General features: G+C 34.6%; 1 protein-coding gene across 2 annotated transcripts; it reads right to left on the reverse strand.

Moving 5' to 3' along the window:
- Positions 1 to 1,548: 1,548 nt before the first annotated feature.
- Positions 1,549 to 16,635, reverse strand: LOC5564741 (protein-serine O-palmitoleoyltransferase porcupine). 2 transcript variants are annotated; one of them, XM_021844172.1, is made up of 8 exons: positions 16,542 to 16,635; positions 16,365 to 16,471; positions 16,186 to 16,311; positions 15,916 to 16,129; positions 15,621 to 15,861; positions 15,449 to 15,555; positions 8,292 to 8,542; positions 1,549 to 2,052 (listed from the first exon to the last, which is right to left on the reverse strand). In XM_021844172.1, exons 2-8 carry the CDS (start codon positions 16,450 to 16,452, stop codon positions 1,616 to 1,618), a joined length of 1,464 nt encoding a protein of 487 aa, XP_021699864.1. In that variant the 5' UTR covers positions 16,453 to 16,471; positions 16,542 to 16,635; the 3' UTR covers positions 1,549 to 1,615. The 2 variants fall into 2 exon arrangements, with proteins under 2 accessions (XP_021699864.1, XP_021699865.1); XM_021844173.1 differs by lacking the exons at positions 1,549 to 2,052; positions 8,292 to 8,542 and adding an exon at positions 10,817 to 11,253 and having other exon boundaries at positions 16,365 to 16,614.
- Positions 16,636 to 20,564: the final 3,929 nt, after the last annotated feature.

Here is a 20,564-nt window from a genome sequence, read left to right on the forward strand (position 1 = left end):
TTTATAAGCGGATATATTGGAAACTTAAGTAAATTTAAGAAAAATACCAGTTTTCCCATGTTTTTTGCTAAAATATTCGGTAAGTCGAACAATAAATTGCATTTTTTTCAACATCACTTCCTTAAGAATGACTACTGCGAATATTGCACAAGTTTCAAAAAATTATAATCAGTTTTAGAGTAGCTAGGAGTGGATATCGACAACTTATACTTTTGAATCTTAGGTAATATAATATTTATAACAAATCCAAAACCAATCATTTTAGTCAATTTCTTTATGTTGGGCTCCTAAATGTATACACATAATCCATAGTTAATGTTCCTATCAAAACATTGCGTAATTATCATTTTTAATTTACATTTTACTACCAAACATGATTATAGAGATTTATGGAATAAATATTTTTGCCATAACCGCAACACAAACGTTTTTTTAATGATGAAAACAACAGGATATATTCTATTAAATAGTATATCAATGCTCTCTGCTGATTCAAGTTATTTTGTATTTTTCTTATAAAATCTATAAATTGCAAAATAGGGTTCATATTATTTCAAAGATAATTGAATATTACGATGACATCAATTATGTGGAGGTTTGTACAGCGTAGTTTAGGGTACTTTATTGTAAAACGAAGTTCGTAGTTCAAATTATTTTTACAGACAAATTCAAAATTAACATTTACCTATTGTTTAGAATGAAAATTTGGTTTACATTGATTAAAAATATCATTTTAGAAGAGTTTTGAACTTATGGCACAACAATTTTCTGAACTCAAAAGGGATAAAAACTGTTTATGATTTCTGTAAAGTGTGTATATTTCAACTAAATTTCTATCAGAGCTTACGAGTATAATCTATAGATTAGATCCAATGGCAAAAGTAAACGTTATTGTTCGAATTATTGGATTTTATAGCAAAAATCATTGGAAAACTGGTATTTCTCATAATTTTACCTAAATTTTATATATGTCCACTAATAAATTGTCCAAATGTATTTCACTACATCTGAACATCATAATAAAGCACTTCAGTAATCAAATAGAGCTTCTAAATTGAGTTTTGAACGTTGTGCGTTTGAATTTTGGTAGGTGTACGAATATGGAATTGGGTGGATTTTAGACATCAATTCAATACTTTTCTATTAATCCAAAGATGAATGTAAATGGAAACATTTTGTGATTGGCAAACAATTGATGACACCTATTACCTTCAATGTGGATTAAGTATTTGTAGCTCAATACTTCATTTAATAGTTTTTTACTAACTTGATGTGGAATCAGTATCCTGTACGAATATGAAATTGGGCCACTGTATGTAGATTTTCGCTTTAAAATTTCGCTGGAACGTGGCTAGCCACGTCGGGTTTGCTAGTTATACTTTTAATTTCCAAGACATTTCGCTGACTAACTAACTAATTGAATCGAATAAAATCTCTAGTGTCAAACAAATGTTTATCCTTTAATCCAATACTAGTTGAATATATGACCCTGCACTGTATTCTACTAGATTAAAATATGCTTTCGAAGGTATTGAGAGCGTAGGCAAATAATGTTTTATTTTATTTTATTTTTTATCACAAAGTTTAATACTGAGAGAGACGATGTTATCTTGAATCAAATTATCCAGTTAAAAATGTACACTAGTAGTAGCAGCCAATGCGAGGCATAGTCTAGCTTTTGCCATTTATCCAGCGTGTGCTTAAAGGAGTAACCTTCCGTTTGTAATTGAGAATTGGAATCAAAAATGGCACCTAAATATATAAGATTAACAATGCACAGTAACGAAAATATTACATTAATGAAAATAGTCATCGGTCTGCTCTGTCCTAAATGATGTTTTGTGCAAGTATTCGAACACTTGTTGACTAGAACGCAAGCTGAAAATATTTGTGCCAGTTTGCTTCTTATGTTGTATTCTACGTAGCTCCACACACCTATCGTCAATAAAGTGGCCCACAGTTGAAAGTTCAATCCATGAAGTAACGATGATGTAACATAAGTCAAAAAGACAGCTGCAAATGTGCCACTTGGTTTTATGGACCGAAATATATCTGTAAAAAAAATGTGTTGCATAATATTAGTTGCAAAGTATATTGTACTTATTCGCTTACTTTGATCAAAAACATAGTTACAGTATTTTTTAATTGCCTGATATTGGAATCTGATTGGTATTTTTTTATTCGCTGAATTCGACACTTGTTAGTGCGTTCATGACAATCTGATTGATATTTATGGTTTGTCAATAATTAGCAATATAACCCCTATTTTTTAAATCTACTCATAAGGTACCGCGGGGCAAGTTGATAAGTGAAAATAACTTGTATGTTTTAATGATATGAATTTGCGTTCCAAAATTATACGTTAACCTTTGAGATCATTCTACTACTATACATCTACTACTCCTAAATTGCTCTCTCTAATAATTTCAAACTGAAATAATAAAGTTGCAGAATGCATTCGATGTGAACATAAAAAAAAACAATATTGAAACATGATTAATTTTCTAACTGCGCGGGGTAAGTTAAATTTTATTATCAGAGATTGAATTTATGTTTGCTCTCCAAGAATTTGGCTACTATGCCATAAAAAATGATCCCAAGACTATATGCAAAAACTAATGCATCTCAAAGCATCATTATTATACTGCCGTGAATCGCAAGTCAGTCCCATCTGCATTTTCGTCAAAAATGAGTTGAGTCCAGTTTTCAACATATCTTCCAATGCTCTTTCAGCTGCACTGATGAAATAATATGATTTGTTCGGGAAAATTAGGAAAAAACAGCAAGTCAAATTGTCCCATAATGAAAAGTAACCGCATATCAGTCCCACTACAGACTTTCGCATCGTGGAACATAAAAATGTAACTTGTTTTGATCATCTTTATATTTTTCTCGGAAAGATACCGTAGTACCGTAGCAAGTTGTGAAAGTTTCATAAAGATTGGATCATGTTCTAATCCTCTGGAATTTTTTGAATATTCGTATGGAAAACGAGTTTGAAAACTTCACAGTCCATTTTCTCAATGCTTACTTTTTACAGATGGGACTGACTTGCGATTCACGGCAGTATAGGCCTAAAAACGCCCATACATAATAAGATTTCATTTTTATTTTGTTCCACGCAATGAAATTTCGACCAAAAATTACAATTTTTACGTTTGTCATAACTAACTTTTCCAAATCTCAATAGATTTCTATAATATTTGAAATAAAAGTCCCTTACTTGAACAGCTTACGTACCATCATGACATTTGTTTTGAATTGAGCTTGAAATCTTAATAAGAAACTCTTGACCCATTCGAACTTTTGCCCCACTTTACTCTTCCCCGAAATCCATCACTCCGAAAGTCAACATCACGAATGATCAATTCCCCGAAATCCATTACCTCGAATATCATATTCCTGAATGGACCATAACCCCAATTTATCTTGCCACGACAAATCCCAATTTAAGGCTCCCCCAAATCTACGCGACTTTTTACGGCGACAGCGACAAAAAATCGTCGCGATTTCGTTGTTGTGTCGTTGCAAGCACTCTTCTATGGAACCATCTTGACTGACACGACGCGAATCGCTGTGAAATCGCGTCGCTGTGGCTTAGACACGCTCATCAAACAGTGCATGCAGCGAAACATCAGCGAAATCGCGGCGATTGTTTGTCGCTGTCGCCGTAAAAAGTCGCTTAGATCTGGGAGAGCCTTTAAGATTCAAGAAATGAACCCCAATTATTTTATGGAATGACAAGTTGAGTTAAGCACGTCCTTTCATGGAGATTATTGTCGATCAAATTGTCTCTAACACATTACAAAGAGAACCTAAAGTATTCCCTACTTCAAAGTATATTTTACTTATTGTTACTATTCCAACGAATATATGAACCATTTGATTTTTATTTGCTACTAAGTATTATCCTTCTTTTAAGCATCAGCAATTCTCCAAGGGTCATGTGAGAACCAACATCTGAAATATGTTTGCCTGTTCGACAGTGATTGTACACGAGTCGCACTTATTGGCCCGACTTCTGAAATAGTAGTACTCGAAAGAAGAGTCTATGACTCAAAGAAAGAAAAATCACTGATTAAATATTGACACTAATAATGTCAACCTCGAAAGAACAGCTGATGATTAAAAGAAGGAAATGCTAGCAGTTAATTCGCATATTACCACAGATTCTCATAACACTAAAGAGTACAACTCGGTAAACCAGCCTAAGTTTAAAACAGGAGAAATGTATCAATGCAAATGTTAGTGGTTATAATGCCAACAATTAATAAACAATGGCGCTGAAAAGAATGACGTATGTATTAGTTTAATGAAAATTAGTTAGTTGAACAATGAAAAATAATTCGTTTAACAATGAAAAACGCAATGACATCCTTTCTTTTAAACGAAGAAAACAATATGACGAGCATGTTCACATTATTTTTGAGCACCATTGGTAAACAGATGACATGCTCTACGAGTCAAATCTTCCAAGTGTAAAAAAATTGGAATTTTGGAAGTGCATCACTAACTTTCGGAGAAGTGTGGCATTCGGGGAACTGGCTTACTAGCTGAATGTGCCATTCAGGGGATAATGGTTTTCAGGGTGATGTGTCATTTGGAGTAACGTTTCATTCGGGGTAATTGTTTTCGAAGCAATGCACACTGGTCCAGGAAGCTAATTTAGGCGGACATGAGGTTTTCGTCAAGATTTATTGATTTTAGAGCCATAGTTTATTCTGAGAATATGTTCAGAATTTTCAGTACTACAAAATGTACGGAACAAAAATTTTTTTACGCTGATCGCAAGAGTGACGCATACGCCAACTTTTTTATTTTAACGAATCGTAAGTTGGTATGTTCAGCAAAGTTGTAGCAAATGATCATAGAAACAACTTTGCCGAACAAACTTTTTCCCGGTTTTGCTTCAGAGCCGAGATAATTAAGTATTTTTAATAAAAAATCGTTTTTTTGCTCTTAAGTGTTTTATTTTTTAGTTTTATTGGCCTACTATGTTCTACAAAGTTTTTATACTTATCATTTGCTACAACTTTGCTGAACATACCAAAGTTGTATTTCTAATGGTTTTCATGTTATTTGAGTTTTTCCTCTTAAAATTAGCTATTTTGTATGCCTTGTATCTCAACTATGAGCACCTCCAAAAAATTTATCTTTCCACCAAATGATTTTGCAGTCTTTCAAGTACCTGTGAGCAAAATTTGGAGAAGATGATATTATTCTATCTCGTTTAAAATCGATTTTACTAATAGACGGTATGAGATAAATCCATATTTTTTGAATATTCATACATGTTCAACTCACAAAAGCCATGGCTACCTAAGCATATCAAACCAAAGGTAACACGTGTATTTATATAGATATATAAAGTACATCGTTTTTCAGTTGCTTTCGATTAACTTGGAAGCTTCTGCAAGAAATTCATCGTCTTTTCCTCTACCTGTATTTAATCTATTCCTAAGCAAGATCAAGGAAGTCAACATAAGACGTATAAAATACATATACAAAATTTACAATCCAATTGAATTCTGTGGCATGATTTTCCCAGAATCTTCTGATGGATTCCACGTTTCATGTTTTTCTTTGATAATGCGGCATGCCGGACAGCACCACTTCCGTGCAATAGTAGTAGACGTATCAGTAAGTGTAACAGCATTCTAAAGGATCGCCACGAAAAGCCCTCGAAGGAAGGTTAGGGCTGAGACTGTACGAACCAGCTGGTAGGAACTCAAATGGTCGTAACACGGCATGCCGCTTTTTACGGGAAGTAGATATTGTGTACTTCTTTCACTACTGAACTGCAAAGTGCGGCCTCATAAGTCCGAAAGTGTGAATAAAAGTGAGGAATTGCATTGAATCTTGTTGGTGTCTTCAGAACACTTATTTTTCGATTTACGAAGAATAAGTCCCCCGAAGACACCTACCCGATTTGATTCAATTGCGCACTTTTGTTAGCGTTTCCGCACTTGTATTAACTTCCTTTCACGGATCTCAATCATTTTAAAAGTGGTCAACTTTAATCGGAAATTAACGAGGAGGCATTTGAACAGTTTTTGTCAGAAACGTACTGTTAGTATCGCCAGTTCTACGATTGGTATGTACTCTCTCCAACGGTGCAAAAACTACTTTCGCATGGAGTGATGTTGTCCGGCATGCCACCGAAAAAGCATAAAAATGCGGAATAAATCCATCAGAAGATTCTGGGAAAATCATGCCACAGAATTCAATCGGACTGTAAATTTTGTATTAGTATTTTATACGGCTTATGTTGACTTCCAACCCGGTGATCTTGCTTAGGAATAGATTAAATAGGGTAAGTGTACCAGTTATGGCCATAGTTGTTCCCTATTTCGCCATACGTGATAACTTGAACGTCTCCACATTTTGAAAAGTTTTGTGTGTCTTGCAGTAAGATATAGGATATATTTTGATGTTAAAACATTCAAAAAGATTGAAAACGTGAAAGTTATTGAAATAATGCATATGGCCAAATACGGAACCACTATGCAGTGATGCATTTTGAACTGAACGCGAGCCATAAGTGAACTGAACGCGTTCTAATTTTGCACGTGAACGCAGTAAACATTGAACTCTCGTGCAAGATTCTGACGCTGCATCAAAATGCACAATGAAGTACAAAACTTAAAAACACTACTCCAAACTACATTGAATTCATATCACGCACAATGTATGGAGCCTCAATTGTTCCTTGACACCTTGTGTAAATCTTTCTGCTTTGAAGTATGCTTTAAATCTGCCATGAAAACAATTTTACTTTCGCGTTCATTTTTCAGCTCTTTTGGGTTCAAATTTTTGAACTGATCAATGTTCATGCCTACTTGATCTCTCGTTCAAAAATTTGAACTGGAACGCAAAATGAACGCGTTCAAATGCAACACTGCCACTATGTCCATAACTGGTACACTTTCCCTACAGGTAGAGGAAAAGACGATGAATGTCTTGCAGAAGCTTCCAAGTTAATCGAAAACAACTGAAAAACGATGTACTCTATATTCCTATATAAATACACGTGTTACTTTTGGTTTGATATGCTTAGGTAGCCATGGCTTTTGTGAGTTGAACATGTATGAATGTTCAATAAATATGGATTTATCTCATATCGTCTATTAGTAAAATCGATTTTAAACGAGATAGAATAATATCATCTTCTCCAAATTTTGCTCACAGGTACTTGAAAGACTGCAAAATCATTTGGTGGAAAGATAAATTTTTTGGAGGTGCTCATTGTTGAGATACAAGGCATACAAAATAGCTAATTTTAAGAGGAAAAACTCAAATAACATGAAAACCATAAGAAATACAACTTTGGTATGTTCAGCAAAGTTGTAGCAAATGATAAGTATAAAAACTTTGTAGAACATAGTAGGCCAATAAAACTAAAAAATAAAACACTTAAGAGCAAAAAACGATTTTTTATTAAAAATACTTAATTGTCTCGGCTCTAAAGCAAAACCGGGAAAAAGTTTGTTCGGCAAAGTTGTTTCTATGATCATTTGCTACAACATTGCTGAACATACCAACTTACGATTCGTTAAAATAAAAAAGTTGGCGTATGCGTCACTCTTGCGATCAGCGTAAAAAAAATTTTGTTCCGTACATTTTGTAGTACTGAAAATTCTAAACATATTCTCAGAATAAACTATGGCTCTAAAATCAATAAATCTTGACGAAAACCTCATGTCCGCCTAAATTAGCTTCCTGGACCAGTGTGCAATGGTTTCCGGGGTAATGGTATTCAGGGAAGTGTTATTGGTCCAAAAAATAAGGACTCGGGTTATTTTTATATGAAACGTTCTAAATATTTAAATAGGGATTTCGTTCCGAGGAATGATTTCTCCCAAGGATTTATCCAACGTCACATCCGGTACAAATTCTCCAACACAGAAATGCAATTGCTGTCTCATGATGTTGTCGACTGATTTGAACAAACATGATTGAACAGAAGAAAATTGGATTAGCAAGAATGAAATTTTCTTTGTTTACATGTTACTACTGTTATTGTTCATTGGGACTCCTTGACAAATGTTAAGTTAATCGTAAATATAACTGTTATTTTTTTACTTTATTATTCAAAACGACAAAATTTTTATTTGCTTTTTGTAATGTTTTTCTTTAGTTTTGCATACAAATAAATTTCAGCATACCGTTTATATTTGGTGGAAATCAAGCTAAAAAGGAATACACAATCTCATTTATTTTAATTTGAAGAATCTCAACTATATGATTTCCATAACCCACTTGCCTCATGGTACCTTATGTTTAGTACTTACACTGTTTCAAAAAATTATGCATTGGGACATTCCAAGCTACGACAACGTGTACGAGAGATCTAGGTAATTCGATGCTCCATGGCCGTACGATTGTATATCCAAAGTATTGTGATTGTTTGATAGGCAACGATTTTGTAGCTTGGTCAACACTTGGTACAGTGCCCGATGCTACCATGGTAGCTTGTGATAAAAACGACACAAAGTAGTGACTCATCCTGAAAGAAAACGCTGTACCATATGCGACTACCCATCTAAAAAAAAACAGAAAAAAATATTACTATTGCATGGTAGTTCATACTATTAGGTAATTTGATATTTTAGATAGCTTGATAGTGCCTAGAAGAATGTTCACATGTGCATTAAGGGGGCAGGATCCGTCATGAATGTTATAATTTTCAAATGAAGTTTTTTCGTTCAATATAAAAAATGAAATGAAAATGTGTTCATTGTATTCTATTTTTTACCTGAAACACAGTGAACAGATTTTCAGCAAATAAATTTCAGTTTTCAGCAGAAAAACTGCTTTTGAAGTTTCGATTATGACGATAATTGCGATGAGGAATCCTTGAACGTTAAAAGCATAGAGTTATTTCTACTTCTGACTTTCCAAATGAAGAGAAATGAGCTGATTTTTGTACATGGTATTCTGACGAAACGGATTAGGCTAATATGTGCAATAATATGGCAACTGGACATGATTAAGCGGTTAGCGTTTATTACAATTTCTTTTTCTTATACGAATTTTTTCCTCAGGTGATCATTTTTGTGGAATGGATCTTGCTTACTCGCAAGTATTGGAGTTGAGGTTACAGCGGATTGAAATGCCAAGTTTGATTAATTAAACAAAATAAACGGAACAATATTAAATACGATCTTTACTGTTCGAATTGCTAAATTACTGTGGCTAAAGACCTAGAACAGAGAGAGGTGCAACATAAAGAGGTCACCTTTCGTTTTAGAGCGAAAAAAAGGATAATGGATTTACCAAGGACGTAGCCAAGTTTCCCATCAGTGGAAGACGATCGAGCGACTTCCAAAGCTCATTGACGAATTATACGCGAAAATTATCATTTGTGATATCCTGGAAGTATTTTCATAGAAATGTTTATTTTTAGCATGGAGCCTAACGTTATGAAGAACACCCCCTCTTTTTTCTTTTACATGGGCAATGTGGAGTCTAAATCACGACTTCGGCTTAACAGGCCCAGTTAATGGTTTGGATCATTCCCGATTGGAAGAAGTATGAAAACTTAATTAGTGACAAATTAGTGTTAGCTAGTGAAAATCAAGATGAGTTTTTTCTTGTACACATTTATTGGATTATACAAAGACTTCATTACAGTTTTCCAATATCTGGAGATTGTATACGATATATTCATCAATTTATGATGAATTTGTGTATTTAACGTAATTATGAAGATTTTTTTTACCAGCGTGCATAATACTAAATACCAAAACCGTTCAATTTCTCAGTTGAATAACTGAAAAAATATCGGTTTGATTTTTCTGGGGTAGTGGTATTTGAAACACACCTTACACAAGTTTAATTTGTAGATATTTCTTGGAATGAATATCATGATTTTGTTCCAGAGATTTCCCCAGCATTTCATGCAAAAAAAAATTCCAGCAGAATCTTCAAAAATTTTACGAGTAATTTTTTAAATAATTTTTTTTCTGGTGTCTACATACGAACCGTAGCCTCAAGTTTAATTTTCTGATTCTGGAGAATCAGACATTTTTCCATGTTGAAAATTTGTCGATTTAGGGTTACCACTAGGAAATTCAAAAGTAATTGTTCTACATTCCTCCGCACATTTCTATTCAAATTTATTTTAGTTTTTCAGAGATTTCTTTATAAAAATACTACACTATATTATCCACGCTCCATTTGGTATTTTACCATTAATTATTCCATAACTACATTAACTATATAAACCTCCAAGGCTTTCGCAGTTGCACAGAAGTTCCTACAGATACTCGCGCAGGAGTCTCTCGACTCGAGTATATTCTAGGGTAGGATTTTCATCTGACATTGTTTGATTTTTTGATTTTTGTTTCAATGATTTCTTTAAAAGCTTTTGAAAAAATGCTTTGCCAATTCCATAGAGAAATTCCTGGATATATTTTTAGGGAATTTGATAAAAAAAAAACCTAGGAAATAACCAGTAGAAGTTCTGGTTTAATTTCAGAAGTAGTTTTTGAAGACGGTACTCAGATAGCAGTAGCGGTATATCCACAGGTATTCAGCTAGATCTTGCTGAGGGTCGTGAGTAAAATATCTTTTAACTATGATTTCTTTTATAATATTTAAATAAGAACATCTTTTTAGCTTGACTCCGTTTTAGACTACGGCTGAAGTTCGAATGACTCTTTATTCTTTTTCATATGAGCGCAGAGCTTCTGTTGAAGGAATATATAGATGTATGTAAGTATAGGTAAGTATATAATCATTTTATGGCAATCCATTTTATGGTATCTTCAGATATAACAATTCTCCCCTATCTAGTTAATTCTTACAGGAATTAAATTCTAAACTTAACATTTCAGATCGCACAACGTGCGTTAATAATTATCTTCTTCTATAAGTGCTTAAATCGAAATTGTTTTATAACATTAAACTGAGGTCAAAATTAATCCTGACTGATTCGTCTCAACTTAGACCGAGTAACTATAGGACTCCTCTCGATGACTTTTCTTTTTCTAGATGGACGATCTACTTCACTCCGTTCGACGACATTGTCCTGTACTTTCGAAAGCGGTCTTGATTTCTCAACTGCGTCTATCTCTGAACCAGTTGACTGATCTTCAATTTCGTTCGGGAATCCCAGGAAATCATGTTCTTCGTCCAACTTGTCCGGGACTTGTATGCCGTAGAAATCGTCACCTTGGCTCTTCTATTCGGTTGTTCCAACATCTTTAGTCGATGTCTGTGAGCTGTCAGTACATGCGAACCCAAAGCAATCTGAAAAACATTAATAGAGATTCTTTTAACAAATTTTGCTTCAAGCCATTTGGGTATATCTTTCTTGTTATGATTCTTGTTATTGTTATAACAACTTATCCCCCGCCTTCAACTTATCCAGTTCATTTGGAATGCTGTTATCTATAATATCAAGATTTCTGTTGCTCTGAGGTGTTTTATCCATAAAGTTCTTAAAAGTTTTCTTCGGGTTCAATAAGTCCAAAAGCATTTTGGGTTTAAAATTTAAAACTTTCACAGAAGGAAACATTCCATCCTCACTAAGACTGCGCCAATGGAAGAGGATAAGTGTTAGGCAAGAGTACTTTGTTTAAAGAAACTTTACAGTCAATTACCATTCGTAAATCGTTGTCTTTTTTAACAATAGCTATCACCGGTGCAGCCCATTCACTAGCTTTTATTGGTGTGATGATGCCTTGCTTTTCCAAACTATCCAGATGTTCTAAAAATTTATCTTTGATTTTGTATGGGACTTGATAAGGTTTGCGAAATATTGGCTGATCCGATGTGAAAACTAAATCAGCTTCGTATCCTGAAATAGGTTTAGACAAATCATTACGAAACACCTCAGAATATTTATCTTTAAGCATACTTATAGCTTCTTCATGTTCTTTGTCAACAACTAATTTGTGCACATATTCCGTTTGAAGAAAGCCGTTTTTCCAATTTGGATAAAAAATCGCCATCCAATCTCTTCCCAAAAGGGGTCTAAATTCATTACAGGTTTTAAGCACTACTAGTCTGCCAGAATGTTTAAGTCTATTAAGGTAGATTTCAGCTACAAACTGTCCAACTACATCTAGCGTTGCGCCGTTAACTACCACGAGCTTCTTTGCACAAACGGATATGGGATTTGAGCTAAATAATTTTATGTACAAAATTTCGCTGATGACTGTCACAGCAGAACCAGTATCTATCTCCATGATCAACTTTCTGTCATTTACTAACACTTCTACTAAACATGCATCATTTTCAACACAAACTCCAGAAATTTTCATGCAATTAATATCAGAATCATCGCTAGATTCCTGTAGATTTAATCTGTTAAATTTGTCAACAACGACAGCAGGCTGCTCTTCTGCTATTTTATCAACGAATTGAACCGTGTTTTTCTTATTCAAAAACCAACAATTTTTCCTAATGTGGCCTCTTCTTCTACATAAATTACATACTGCATTATTGTGAGAACCCCACTGCTTTGTATCTCGCTTTAGCTTGTAAGCATTCCTATCTCTGCTGTTACTACGTTCACTACTCCTACTACGTGATCTGAACCTTCCACCTTGCTCATAACGCTTTTCACGAAAAATTTCGCTTTTCCTGCCTAGTCTGTGTTTTATTGACAAAACTTCCGATTCAGTCTGTTCAATCACTTCTTTTGCTCTCTTCCCTGCCAGCTCACTACTAATTATCGTTTTTTCCACCGTGTCCAACACTCTAACGTCTTCCATAAGCAGTTTTTGTTGTAATATTTTGTCTCGCAATCCTAAAATAAGTTTATCCCTTATTGCCTCATCTTTAAAGTCTCTAAAATTACAGTTCTCAGCAAGTAGTTTCACAGCTAGAACAAAATTCTCTGAGCTTTCTGAAATTCCTTGAGAACGATTGTAGAACTTATATCGATGCATTAACGCGGGTTCCGTTTTATCAAAACGAGCCTTTAATTTTTTTATTATCTCATCATAGCTCAAATCATTCACATCCTTCTTTGGAAACAACAACTTGATTTCGTCGAAAACTTCCTCACCACTCAATGAAATAAACCAAGATCTCTTCGTGTCAGTACCTACGCTATGCAAAGCACACAAAATTTCAAAACGTTCAACCCAATTGCTAAACGATTTGCCTACATGATACACATCGATCGAACCAATCATGGTAGGTGTAGCCTGCACAATTTGAGAAGATGGTCCCGGATTTGTGAACATGATGCTATCACTCACAGTCTTAAGTAAAAGAAAAAAACTACTCACGGTTTTCAAATCTCAATTGACGATGACTTACTCCACTGGTAGCTGCGATTTCTACTATTCACGCCGCCAGTTCACAAACCTATCACTGAATACTGACGCCTATGTTCGATGTACGCTGATCCAATATACATACGATGCTCGCTCATGTACTGCGGGCTGTATGGAGCGCGATGTGTGTTCCACGGCCGTCCAATCGGAATGAGTTTATTAGCCGCTAGCCGCCGTACAGGTTACACTGCTGTTTCTCTCTATTTCTTGTTTCTTTTCTCTCACGTCGTAACACTACCGCTCGCTCCGGTGCACTTCAGAGATCTCACCGATCGTTTCCAATTCGTGATGCTATGCTGACTAAGCCGCCGATCTCTCAGTGGCACTCACACTGAACACAATGTTCCTTACTGCCGGGCCGGTTTCGCGCCAGATGGCCGATGCTCTCAAACTGCTGCTCTTTCTTTACACCAGAAACAAAGAGAAAATTGGATAATAGACCAATCTCCAAATCAACTCTGCTTCAAATTTATGATCTGCTCACTCTAGAAACAACGTTTCCGTTTGAGATTTTAACCAACACAATATATCACTATTTCCCGGTTTTTACGATCTATCGCACTATAACTTTTCCTCGTTCGCCACTTAAAATATCTTTTAACTATGATTTCTTTTATAATATTTAAATAAGAACACCTTTTTAGCTTGACTCCGTTTTAGACTACGGCTGAAGTTCGAATGACTCTTTATTTTTTTTCATATGAGCGCAGAGCTTCTGTTGAAGGAATATATAGATGTATGTAAGTATAGGTAAGTATATAATCATTTTATGGCAATCCATTTTATGGTATCTTCAGATATAACAGTGAGTTGGAATCCAACCGGTCGAGGATCTATTCTAGTTGGAAATTTTCTCAACTTTCCAGGGCATAGAGTATCTTTGTACCTGCCACATGATATACACATGCAAAAATGGTCAATTGGGTCCTAAAATTTGTAATGAAATCTTGTTTTTATTTAATAACACGAAAGAGCATGTTACTGTAATATAATGGCTATATCATGTTTAAACTTTAATTTAAAAATTTGGTCCATAAATGAACCTTGACACTTTTGATCATGTTTGACGTTCGCTTAGTCGACAAAAACACCACAGGGGTTTTAGTTCGACCACTAGGGTTGTTCCTATCTGACATTTCGTAAGGGACACGGAAAACAAAATACACCCAAAATTTGAGTTTAAGCCAAAGGATGTGAAAAAATCTAAAAAAAAATTTTTTTGGGCTTAAACCAACGGAAAACATTAGAAAATTGAGTAAACATGTGTTTTTGACCTAAACTTAAGCGTTTGGCACTAAGATTGGGACAGGGCTTTAGGACCCAATTAGCAAAGAAAGCTCTCAGTTAGTAGAGGTTCTCATAAGAACATTAAGGGGCAGGATCCGTCATTGATTTCAGAATTTTCAAAAGCAGTTTTTTCATTCAAAATCAAGAAAATTTACAGGAAAATGTGTTCACTGTGTTCTAATCTCCATCCGAAACACAGTGAACACAATTTCATCGAATAAGTTTGAGTTTTGAACAGAAAAACTGCTTTTGAAATTTCGATGATGACGATGATTACAATGACGGAGCGTTGAACTTTAAGCACATTCTGTACCATTTGGAACGTCATAAAGAAGCTGTCGATACCCTGAGAGAACTTCCAGGTTAAATTCTAAAAAATACTGCACACAAATCCTGTAAAAGCCTTAGACAAATGCAAAGGGGAGTACTTTGTTGAGGATTTTGAGTAAAGTTTACTGCAAAATTCTACTGTTCCAACTATAGTTTTATGTGATTTTTCCGTCCAAAAATTAAAAAACATGCCTTGTAGAAAATTGTTTTTTGTTCAAATCGGTTGACAATTATCTCAAATCTAGCTCTCCGAAACCCAGTAGAAAAGAATCCGGGAAAATACAAAATCGAAAAGTTTGAAATGTACAATACTGCTTGTCTATAATACATGGTTGCTAACAATTAGATAAGAAGCTTATATGATCCTAATCAAAACAGTCATGTTTGTGTTAATTATTGATCAAATGTGTTTTTTGTTGAAATGCCCTTATCCATTCCTTTTTTATTGGAGTTGAGGCCGATTGGATTCATTTATGTATGTAAATGTCGACTTAATGAAATGTTTAATATTTAATATTTACTATCTAATATTTACTTACTTCCAAAAATTATCAGCATCAAGAAAACTATCCGCGCAGTTTGAAAACAGCAAACATAAAATACATAGTGCAAGATTAATCGATATTTGTGCAAAGTATTTAAAATTCTGTGAAAAAAAGAAAATTACGCATTAGTCAGTTTCTGTGTAAAATCTTATTCAACCAATCGTACCAGTTTCAACTTGTTTTTAGACCTGGTTATACTGTTCAAGTAATCATTGAAAGATATCCATGGTCCAAAAATACAGTTTGCCGGAGAACAGATGTAACCTAAGAATGAGATTATAGAAAATCGATCTCGCAATGATCGATCCGCCCTTGTATCCATAGCTAGAGAGATAGACTTCATCACTGCAATCATTAAGACACCTCGTATGTGATGCCATACTTTAGGATCCTTTTCTAAAACTTCACTGTAAATATAAATATGTATATATAATTGCTTCTATGGATATTGTATTATTTACCTTAAAATCAAATAAGCCATTGTATAGATGCTTATCAATAAATCAAGTCTAATTCGCTTTTGATCAATGAATGATAGTTTGATCAATAAATACACAGATATAAATAGCTGAACCAAATATAAATGACCATGTTCAATTGTGTTGTAAATTAAAAATAAACCGCTTCCAAAACTAAGAGCATGTGTTATGTTGTAATGCGATGGTAAGTAACGTGCTGAAAAATTTAAAATTATTTACATATTGTATGATAAATCAACGTCATGCACAAACCTTGAAGCTTATTACAGATACACATAAAAATGTTGACTGCCACAAATGGTATCGCATAATAAGATATTTGAAAAAACGAAGGAACAATACAATTTTCATAGACATCTTTCCAGCCCGCTGCTTCATCTGTAAACGAAATATGTTTTCATATAGAACACTGTTGAACCACAAATACTTACAGTTTCTCAAAATTCGTTCATTGTAGTCATCATACGTGTCGTAAAAGTCTTCATTTTCGTCATACATACTGTAAAGGTATTCAGACATTCTCTAGTGTAAAGTGTTTCTTGAATGTAATTAAAATGAATGCTTAAAACTGTGAAACCCTTTTATTACAAAAATAAATATAAACAAACGGTTATGGTGCTCAGACAAGCAGCCGGTTGTAAAGGAACAAAATTAAAACGAGTATACGGTTGGGCGATATCGTTGTTGTTGAACTGCTCAACGTATACGTTGACAACAAGCACGCAGGTATGCTATATCTTCGATAAGTTTTATCCGTTAGGGTGTGGTATATTGCTGCATTGTATAGCATTTGCATGAGTCTGGATAAAAATAAGAATTTTGCATTTGAAGACTTTATAAGCGAGAATTAAGCATTTTGCATACATTTTCTAATTTACTGATAGGTTGACTTGTACGTTATAAAACGGCACGAAAATGAAATTCTTATGAAGGAAAACTTCAATAATCATCGTTCTAATTTCAATTCGTCAGCCTAGGATTTCTCTAAACCATTAAATACAAGTAAATAAACCCGAATTCATTACTACACCATTTAATTTCACTAGAGTGTGTATCCTTTGTCAGATACGCGTATTTCTTCAGTGTCGTGTACTAGACTAAAAACAGCTCGACAATATATTATATTTTTAAAATCGCGATCAATTTTCTGGAAATGTTTATTAGGAAATTTCCAATATATGAATTAGCAAACTTTGTTTTACCAAAGTTTAGAGCCCCTAAGGAGATTGGGCAAATCTGGGCCCGGAATGTACACAGATGAGTCATATATCATTTGGAAGATTTGAATGAGACTAGAAAAAGTTTGTATGGGGTCAAAAATATCCGTCGTGGGAGAAAAAAGTTATTTTGCATGGTTTGAGATGGATTTTCGATGTATTTCGCTATATAATTATTTGACTAACAATTCGTCCCCTTGATGCTACAACTAGATAACTCGAAATTTGAAATTTTTGACATCAATATGTCAAAAAAATATTCCTCATTAGATCTTTAAAATATCCACGGCTTTTTAGCGTGTGATTCAAAATACACAAGTTAAAGTTTATTATACAATCATATTCTCTGCGATAAACCATCTCCTTGTAAAACGGTCATATTTTCAATGTTGCACATCATAAAATTTTGATTTTCGAGTTATCTAGTTGTAGCATTAAGGGGACGAATTGAAAAAAAAACATTTTTTCAGCACCTAAATAAAGATGAAAAGCTCTATGTTTTAAAGAAGTGAATCGAAACTTTGATCCAGAGATGAAAACATTGCAAGGTGATGTTAAACGGCAAAATATTGAAAATCATAAAAAAATTATGTATACAGTAAAGATTCTACCAGATTCTGTCATCCACATCGAACCAAACACTATTTTTCAATTGTTTTGTAACCGATTGATTGGATATTTTTTGTGAGCATTAAGCTAATAGTATGTCTGAATTTTCATTTAAATAATCAGTTTTATTCGTTGAAAATCAACTGAGAAACGTAGGGAGAAATGTGGGTGGTATCTACTAAGAGAACTGATTGTAGATTTTGATAACGTACATATTACTCCAGATGGGTTTTTTCAAAGAGTTAAAGCTCAATATTTATGAAGAACATCATCAGCACCAGTGGGGACGTTAATGCCAAGTAGAAGAAGTTCATCAGCACCAAACAAAGCCGTTGAAAGTGAATTGAAATATTTATTTAAACTTTTAAGTAACATATACGAAGTTTTATAATTTCATGTGATTAAATCAAAGGCAATCTAGATCGAGACCACCGTTGACATAATCCCACTCGCGATGTATATTGCAAACGTAGTTGTTTAGTATCGCATGGCTCCAACATTATCCTACCGGTCGTAAGTTAAGAACAGTGTCGTTAAGTTGAGACTTTAGTTAAGAACAATCACTATCGTCTTACGAGTTAGTATGCGATCGTCGTGGCGACCAATGGTCATATTTTTCTAATGAGGGCCTATCTTTTATTATCACTTAGTTTTTGTCTCCTTCTATCTCTTTCCATCAACTAATCTGCTAGACTTTGACATCTTCTATATCTATAAGCATTACAGATTGAGGAATATACGGACCACTCGCTTTTTTGTAGGTAGGTCATATAGCCCCTTGACTCCACTCCTGTAGCTGTTATGTATTTTTGATTCTGACTCTCTGCCGATGCAGACAAATGACCAGCTTATACGGGCCTATGTTGATGATTTCCACTCATACCATCCTTTATAACTGCCTTGTTATTCTTTAACTGGAGATCGGCATCCTTAACTTCCCTCAAAGTGGTTACTGTAGACCAACATTTCCTCCACTGCCATGAACCTCCGTGACTGTGCCCTAAGCACTATTCAAAAGTTTCTCGTAATGCTTCTTCCACCTTTCAATTACCTCGCCTCCGTCCGACGAAAAGCTTTTATCTTCAACCCTGTATATTTCAGCTCGCGCCAGGAAGCCTTGTGAGATTTTGTTTGCTGTGATGAAACTGACACCAATAACAAACGGAAATAGTTTTGATAGATCTAATGGCAGTTTTTTAATAGCAAATACTATAGTTACTTTTAGTTCAAATGATCTAGTTTTTTGAAAAGCAACATCATGCTAGTTTGATGTTGTTGATGTCGAAGATATAAGTGCGCTAACAGTAGCGCGGTTTTCCACCGCTAGAACCTGCACGCTAATGCTGGGTACGACCAGCGAGGCTTTTCTACCAGTGCTGCGTAGAATAGAACAACGAAATGACAGTAGTGTTAAAATAGATATAATCTGGGAATTCATTCCTGAGTAAGCTGGCGGTTTATACGATCATAGCATAATGCAACAGGGAAATACGATCTGGCCTTGGTGTCCAAATAGTAGTTTACCTATAGTGAGCTATTTGTCAAACACACATGCCTATACCTTTATTTCCTATCTCCGCATGTCAAAGTATTCACATTACAGCAACTCCAAACATTCAGAAAACTGTGTTAAATCACTAGTCTTTCGGAATACCTACGATAAAATTATGAACATATATAAGCACCCTTATGCATGAACCCAAAACAAGTGCGCAAAAACATGATATAATAAAAAAAATACCCAGAACATGCCCTTCCTTACATTATTCTAGCACACGTAACTTTTTTCTCCCACGTTGAATATGTTTGGCCCAATATCAACTTTTTCTTGTCTCATTTAAATCTTTCTAATGATATATGACTCATCTGTGTACATACCGGGACCAAACTCCATACAATTTTGCGCAATCTCCTTTAATAGTTTTTGAGAAACCCCGATGTATTTTGTGGAATTCTATTGAATTTTTATAAAAAAAATAGTAAATTGAGATAAGGGAACTTACGTATTTTCCGTCGTTTTGTTTTCTTCCTCATTTTTGTTGTTGTTCAAAAAATCGACAGTGTGCTGCGCTTATACCTATATAAAAAGTATTTAGAAATGCACTTTTTGAGCTCAATAGCCTCCCTTAGCTGAGTGGTTGAAGCCCGCGGCTACAAAGCAAAACCATGCTGAAGAACCGGAATCTATGACAAAAGGTCGAAAGACAAAAGGTCGAAGAACAAAAAATAAGGGACAAAAAGTCGAAAATCTTCTTTCAAAGAAGGAAAAACGCCCCACCAAGCAAATCACTTTCGACCTTTTGTCCTTTCGACCTTTTGTCCATAAACCGAAGAAGAGACACCATCACTAGTTTTATACGTTTAAATGACAACTTTTGTTTCTGTTTTATCGATTCAGCAATCCAACAACCAAACCATCTCTACTATTTTTTAATTTCTTCTTTGTTATGTTTATGATCTTTCTGGCACTAGATCGAGTGGCGCCTTCCGCTTTTTTGCTGGCGCTATCTTTCTTGTACGGTGTCGGAAGTAGTGCGCTGTATAGATCATCTGATGTGTGCACTCATTCGTTGAATGGTTTTCGAGGCAATGTGTCATTCGGGGTAATGGTTTTCGGGGTACTGGATTTCAGGTAGATGGTTTTCGGGGTAATGGTATTCAGGGAAGTTTTATAGGACAAAAGACCAAATAAAGACCTCCATGTCCCTTGCAACAGAAATGTCAGATAGGAACAACCCCAATGTTAAAACTAAAACCCTAGTGGCGTTTTTGTCGATTAAACAAATATCAAACACGATCAAAAGT

Source organism: Aedes aegypti, chromosome 2 (genome assembly GCF_002204515.2).
Source record: "Aedes aegypti strain LVP_AGWG chromosome 2, AaegL5.0 Primary Assembly, whole genome shotgun sequence".
Lineage (NCBI taxonomy): Eukaryota > Metazoa > Arthropoda > Insecta > Diptera > Culicidae > Aedes > Aedes aegypti.

What these genes read in the sequence shown, in the direction of transcription:
- LOC5564741 (XM_021844172.1), bottom strand. Translation starts at nt 16,452, where the DNA reads ATGTCTGAATACCTTTACAGTATGTATGACGAAAATGAAGACTTTTAC. An exon ending in CTAAAAACAAGTTGAAACTG is followed by an intron (nt 15,556 to 15,620) that starts GTACGATTGGTT and finishes TTTTTTTCACAG; the next exon opens with AATTTTAAATACTTTGCACA. An exon ending in GCATAATTTTTTGAAACAGT is followed by an intron (nt 2,053 to 8,291) that starts GTAAGTACTAAA and finishes TTTTTTTTACAG; the next exon opens with ATATATTTCGGTCCATAAAA.